An 8,318-nucleotide genomic window follows, 5' to 3' on the forward strand; every position below is an offset into this window, starting at 1 on the left:
CAGACGTGAAAACACTACTGACGGGACGATGTCACATCCCGAACAACGTGAAAACGCTACAGACGTGAAAACGCTACAGACGTGAAAACACTACTGACGGGACGATGTCACATCCCGAACAACGTGAAAACGCTACAGACGTGAAAACGCTACAGACGTGAAAACACTACTGACGGGACGATGTCACATCCCGAACAACGTGAAAACGCTACAGACGTGAAAACGCTACAGACGTGAAAACACTACTGACGGGACGATGTCACATCCCGAACAACGTGAAAACGCTACAGACGTGAAAACGCTACAGACGTGAAAACACTACTGACGGGACGATGTCACATCCCGAACAACGTGAAAACGCTACAGACGTGAAAACGCTACAGACGTGAAAACACTACTGACGGGACGATGTCACATCCCGAACAACGTGAAAACGCTACAGACGTGAAAACGCTACAGACGTGAAAACACTACTGACGGGACGATGTCACATCCCGAACAACGTGAAAACGCTACAGACGTGAAAACGCTACAGACGTGAAAACACTACTGACGGGACGATGTCACATCCCGAACAACGTGAAAACGCTACAGACGTGAAAACGCTACAGACGTGAAAACACTACTGACGGGACGATGTCACATCCCGAACAACGTGAAAACGCTACAGACGTGAAAACGCTACAGACGTGAAAACACTACTGACGGGACGATGTCACATCCCGAACAACGTGAAAACGCTACAGACGTGAAAACGCTACAGACGTGAAAACACTACTGACGGGACGATGTCACATCCCGAACAACGTGAAAACGCTACTGACAGGACGACGTCACATCCCAAACAACGTGAAAACACTACTGACATGAAAATATTACTGACGTGACGACGTCACATCCCGAACAACGTGAAAACGCTACAGACGTGAAAACACTACTGACAGGAAGATGTCACAACCCAAACAACGTGAAAACGCTACTGATGTGAAAACACTACTGACAGACTACGACTACACTACGACGTCACATCCCAAACAACGTGAAAACACTACTGACGGGATGACGTCACATCCCGAACAACGTGAAAACACTACTGACAGGACGACGTCACATCACGAACAACGTGAAAACACTACTGACGTGAAAACACTACTGACAGGACGACGTCACATCCCAAACAACGTGAAAACGCTACTGACGGGACGACGTCACATCCCGAACAACGTGAAAATGCTACAGACATGAAAGCGCTACAGACGTGAAAACTCTACTGACAGGACGACGTCACGTCCCAAACAACGTGAAAACACTACTGACGTGAAAACACTACTGACAGGACGACGTCACATCCCAAACAACGTGAAAACACTACTGACGGGACGACGTCACATCCCAAACAACGTGAAAACACTACTGACGGGACGACGTCACATCCCAAACAACGTGAAAACACTACTGACGGGACGACGTCACATCCCGAACAACGTGAAAACGCTACAGACGTGAAAACGCTACAGACATGAAAACACTACAGATGTGAAAACGCTACTGACGGGACGACGTCACATCCCGAACAACGTGAAAACACTACTGACGTGAAAACACTACTGACGGGACAACGTCACATCCCGATCAACGTGAAAACACTACTAACGTGAAAACGGTACTGATGGGACGACGTCACATCCCGAACAACGTGAAAACACTACTTACAGGACAACGTCACACGGGACTACTGACAGGATGACATGAAAGAGGTAGAGAAGGTGAATGAGAGACCTTCACACAGAGAGAGAGAGGTGGAGAGAGAGAGACCTTCACAGAGAGAGAGAGAGAGAGTTGGAGATGGAGGTAAGAGAGAGAGAGAGACCTTCACAGAGAGAGAGAGGTGGATGTAAAGAGAGAGAGAGAGAGAGAACCGGAGTCTTCAGTCCCTCGGAGGGAACAGAGAGGGACAGACGCAGGAAAATCACAGATGAAAAGCCAATAAAAACAAAAATAAACTAATCTTCTTTTTCTTCTTCTTTTTCTCTGTTTTCTGCTCGAACATGGCGGGATCTTCCAACACCCCTCTGTCCCGGACCTCCACCCCTCCCACCGACCCTCTCTTCCACTCCGACCCGCTCTACAGCGCTCCCAACCCGGCCAGCTCCCCGCGCCTCCCCGCAGCTCGCCCGGCCGGAGCCTTCCTGAGCGGCAGAGTCCCGGTGAGCGTGAACGGGACGAGCGGCGGCGGCTGCGGGGCTGCGGCTCCGCACACCGAGTGTAAGATGGTGGAAGTTCACGGCGTGAAGGTGGCGTCGTTCACGGTGAACGGCGTGGAGCTGATCTGCCTTCCGCAGGTGTTCGAGCTGTTCCTGAAGCACCTGGTGGGCGGACTGCACACCGTGTACACCAAGCTGAAGCGGCTGGACATCAGCCCGGTGGTCTGCACCGTGGAGCAGGTGCGCGTCCTGCGGGGGCTCGGAGCCATTCAGCCCGGAGTCAACCGCTGCAAGCTCATCACCAGGGCCGACTTCGAGACGCTGTACCGGGACTGCACCAACGCCAGGTGAGCGGGGAAAAGTTTCACACGGCCGGAAGTTTCACCTGCTGAGACATTTAAACATTTAACACAGCTCAAAAACAAAATCAGATCTGAAATCATTTCGCTCCTTTAATTTCCCAACATGAATAATAATAATAAGAAGAAATTAAATGTATATGGCACTTTTCTAAATACTCAAATCTGATGAATTATTGACCTTCAGTCCAGCCTTCACACACACACACACACACACACACACGTGTTTATATGTAAATATAAATACGTGTGTGTATCTATGTGTGCGTTTTATTGATCCTTAATAAACCACAGAAGAAATTACCAGTGGATAATTTCTGCTATGACGAGTCAATAAGTAGAAAACTGATGTGATGATCAGTACAAGATGATCCTGATCCTTTTTCCTCCATCAGATAAAACCAGACTTTATTGATCTCTGAGGGTAAATTCACCTGTTACAGCAGCACAGAGACAAACTGAGAGAACACAAAGTAAAATGAGTTAGACAGATGACATAAAAAGCTTTATTAACACCATATTATAATACAGTATAATCACTAGACTGTCTAGACTCCTGCAGCCATATAGGCATATATGTATATGTTTATATTTATACACTATGTATACAGGTGTGGATAATAAGTACAGTAAATACAGAATACATACTAATATAATAAAGTATATGATGCTGTATGTGATTATTAAATGTGGACATTTACTTCATGTTGTTGTCAGGCTCCATAACAGTTATCCGCAACAGTGATTATTTTCTCTTTGTCTAAAAACTGATTCTGTGGTAAAAAAAGAAAGTCCGACAGAAGAATCTGGAATCAGCAAACGTTCCATACAAACAACCGCCTCATCAGCTCTAATAGATAGTTGGCATTAAAATAAAGTGGACCGTTTGTCAGACTGACCTCCATCTAACTGCTCATTTTGTTTTTTAATAACAGCATCTGATCACTCACGGACATCCTCATTGAGTTTAAAGGCTCATTTAGTCTCAGTTATTTCCACTGAATATCATCTGACAATTTATTCATGTGTCTGACAGGAAATCTGACTCCGTGGGATTGTTCACCTGCACAGCACATAACATATATTTAACAACTGAGTTTCCTTTAATTTAACTTTCCAATGAGCAGTGTGGCTGTTTTAGGATCAGTTCAGTTTTTATTAAACTGATCTAAAATATTTAAATCTGCTAATACTGAGTCTATGTGTAAATAAACACTGAGTCTATGAGTAAATAAACACTGAGTTTATGAGTAAATAAACACTGAGTTTATAAGTAAATAAACACTGAGTCTATGAGTAAATAAACACTGAGTCTATGAGTAAATAAACAATGAGTCTATGAGTAAATAAACACTGAGTTTATAGGTAAATAAACCCTGAGTCTATGTGTAAATAAACACTGAGTTTATATGTAAATAAACACTGAGTCTATGTGTAAATAAACACTGAGTCTATGAGTAAATAAACACTGAGTCTATGAGTAAATAAACACTGAGACTGTAAGTAAATAAACACTGAGTCTATAAGTAAATAAACACTGAGACTATGAGTAAATAAACACTGAGTCTATGAGTAAATAAACACTGAGTCTATGAGTAAATAAACACTGAGTCTATAAGTAAATAAACACTGAGACTGTAAGTAAATAAACACTGAGTCTATGAGTAAATAAACACTGAGTCTATAAGTAAATAAACACTGAGACTGTAAGTAAATAAACACTGAGTCTATAAGTAAATAAACACTGAGTCTATGAGTAAATAAACACTGAGTCTATGAGTAAATAAACACTGAGTCTATGAGTAAATAAACACTGAGTCTATGAGTAAATAAACACTGAGTTTATAGGTAAATAAACCCTGAGTCTATGTGTAAATAAACACTGAGACTATGAGTAAATAAACACTGAGTCTATGTGTAAATAAACACTGAGTCTATGAGTGAATAAACACTGAGTCTATGAGTAAATAAACACTGAGTCTATGAGTAAATAAACACTGAGTTTATAAGTAAATAAACACTGAGACTGTAAGTAAATAAACACTGAGTCTATGAGTAAATAAATACTGAGTTTATAAGTAAATAAACACTGAGTCTATGAGTAAATAAACACTGAGTATATGAGTAAATAAACACTGAGTTTATAAGTAAATAAAAACTGAGTCTATGAGTAAATAAACACTGAGTTTATAAGTAAATAAACACTGAGTCTATAAGTAAATAAACACTGAGTCTATGAGTAAATAAATACTGAGTTTATAAGTAAATAAACACTGAGTCTATGAGTAAATAAACACTGAGTCTATGAGTAAATAAACACTGAGTATATGAGTAAATAAACACTGAGTTTATAAGTAAATAAACACTGAGTCTATGAGTAAATAAACACTAAGTTTATAAGTAAATAAACACAGACTGTAAGTAAATAAACACTGAGTCTATGAGTAAATAAACACTGAGTCTATGAGTAAATAAACACTGAGTCTATAAGTAAATAAACACTGAGACTATAAGTAAATAAACACTGAGTCTATGAGTAAATAAACACTGAGTCTATAAGTAAATAAACACTGAGACTGTAAGTAAATAAACACTGAGTCTATGAGTAAATAAACACTGAGTCTATGAGTAAATAAACACTGAGTTTATAAGTAAATAAACACTGAGTCTATGAGTAAATAAACACTGAGTTCATAAGTAAATAAACACTGAGACTATGAGTAAATAAACACTGAGTCTATGAGTAAATAAACACTGAGTTTATAAGTAAATAAACACTGAGTCTATGAGTAAATAAACACTGAGTTTATAAGTAAATAAACACTGAGACTGTAAGTAAATAAACACTGAGTCTATAAGTAAATAAACACTGAGACTATGAGTAAATAAACACTGAGTCTATGAGTAAATAAACACTGAGTCTATGAGTAAATAAACTCTCTCTGTGGCTTAAATGAGGAGAGTGTGTGTGTTAGCTTCAGGCTTTACTGCTGGCAACATGTTTGTCCATATGGTCCACACACACTAACACACAGATAAACACACACACATTAACACACAGATAAACAAAAACACACAGATAAACACACCCACTAACACACACACAAACACACACACTAACACACAAATAAAAACACACACTAACACACAGATAAACACACCCACTAACACACAGATAAACACACACACACTAACACACAGATAAAAACACACTAACACACAGATAAAAACACAGATAAACACACACACTAACACACACAGATAAACACACACACTAACACACAGATAAACACACACTAACACACAGATAAAAACACACACACTAACACACAGATAAAAACACACACACTAACACACAGATAAACACACAGATAAACACACACACACTAACACACAGATAAACACACACACTAACACACAGATAAACACACACTAACACACAGATAAACACACACACTAACACACACACTAACACACAGATAAACACACACACTAACACACAGATAAACACACACACTAACACACAGATAAACACACACTAACACACAGATAAAAACACACACACTAACACACAGATAAAAACACACACACTAACACACAGATAAACACACAGATAAACACACACACACTAACACACAGATAAACACACACACTAACACACAGATAAACACACACTAACACACAGATAAACACACACACTAACACACACACTAACACACAGATAAACACACACACTAACACACAGATAAACACACACACTAACACACAGATAAACACACACTAACACACAGATAAAAACACACACACTAACACACAGATAAAAACACACACACTAACACACAGATAAACACACAGATAAACACACACACACTAACACACAGATAAACACACACACTAACACACAGATAAACACACACTAACACACAGATAAACACACACACTAACACACACACTAACACACAGATAAACACACACACTAACACACAGATAAACACACACACTAACACACAGATAAACACACACTAACACACAGATAAAAACACACACACTAACACACAGATAAAAACACACACACTAACACACAGATAAACACACACACTAACACACAGATAAACACACACTAACACACAGATAAACACACACACTAAAACACAGATAAACACACACACACTAACACACAGATAAACAAAAACAGACAGATAAACACACACACACTAACACACACACTAACACACAGATAAAAACACACCCTAACACATAGATAAACACACCCACTAACACACACACAAACACACACACTTACACACAAATAAAAACACACACTAACACACAGATAAACACACCCACTAACACACAGATAAACACACACACACTAACACACAGATAAACACACACTAACACACAGATAAACACACACACTTACACACAGATAAAAACACACACTAACACACAGATAAACACACCCACTAACACACAGATAAACACACACACACTAACACACAGATAAACACACACTAACACACAGATAAACACACACACTTACACACAGATAAAAACACACACTAACACACAGATAAACACACCCACTAACACACAGATAAACACACACACACTAACACACAGATAAACACACACTAACACACAGATAAACACACACACTTACACACAGATAAAAACACACACTAACACACAGATAAACACACCCACTAACACACAGATAAACACACACACACTAACACACAGATAAACACACACTAACACACAGATAAACACACACACTTACACACAGATAAAAACACACACTAACACACAGATAAACACACCCACTAACACACAGATAAACACACACACACTAACACACAGATAAACACACACTAACACACAGATAAACACACACACTTACACACAGATAAAAACACACACTAACACACAGATAAACACACCCACTAACACACAGATAAACACACACACACTAACACACAGATAAACACACACTAACACACAGATAAACACACACACTTACACACAGATAAAAACACACACTAACACACAGATAAACACACCCACTAACACACAGATAAACACACACACACTAACACACAGATAAACACACACTAACACACAGATAAACACACACACTTACACACAGATAAAAACACACACTAACACACAGATAAACACACCCACTAACACACAGATAAACACACACACACTAACACACAGATAAACACACACTAACACACAGATAAACACACACTAACACACAGATAAACACACACACTAAAACACAGATAAACACACACACACTTACACACAGATAAAAACACACACACTAACACACAGATAAAAACACACACACTAACACACACACTAACACAAAGATAAACACACACACTAACACACAGATAAACACACACTAACACACAGATAAACACACACACTAACACACAGATAAAAACACAGATAAACACACACACTAACACACAGATAAACACACACTAACACACAGATAAAAACACAGATAAACACACACACTAACACACAGATAAACACACACACTAACACACAGATAAACACACACTAACACACAGATAAACACACACACTAACACACAGATAAAAACACACACACTAACACACAGATAAACACACACACATTAACACACAGATAAACACACACACTAACACACAGATAAACACACACACACTAACACACAGATAAACACACACACACTAACACACAGATAAACACACAC

At 39.2% G+C, this 8,318-nt stretch overlaps 1 protein-coding gene across 4 annotated transcripts in view; it reads left to right on the top strand.

Annotated features, from left to right (window-relative positions):
* Nucleotides 1-1,931: 1,931 nt before the first annotated feature.
* Nucleotides 1,932-8,318, top strand: part of dacha (dachshund a) — a 30,845-nt gene continuing 24,458 nt past the window's right edge. For all 4 annotated transcript variants that reach the window (XR_006823302.1, XR_006823303.1, XM_046041135.1 and 1 more), the window contains exon 1: nt 1,932-2,551. Coding sequence is in view for 2 of the 4 variants with exons in the window: in XM_046041135.1 (XP_045897091.1) it covers nt 2,049-2,551 (503 nt within the window). In the remaining 2 variants the exon portion in view is untranslated. The remainder of the gene's footprint in view (nt 2,552-8,318) is intronic.

This window comes from Micropterus dolomieu, linkage group LG23 (assembly GCF_021292245.1).
Source record: "Micropterus dolomieu isolate WLL.071019.BEF.003 ecotype Adirondacks linkage group LG23, ASM2129224v1, whole genome shotgun sequence".
NCBI lineage: Eukaryota > Metazoa > Chordata > Actinopteri > Centrarchiformes > Centrarchidae > Micropterus > Micropterus dolomieu.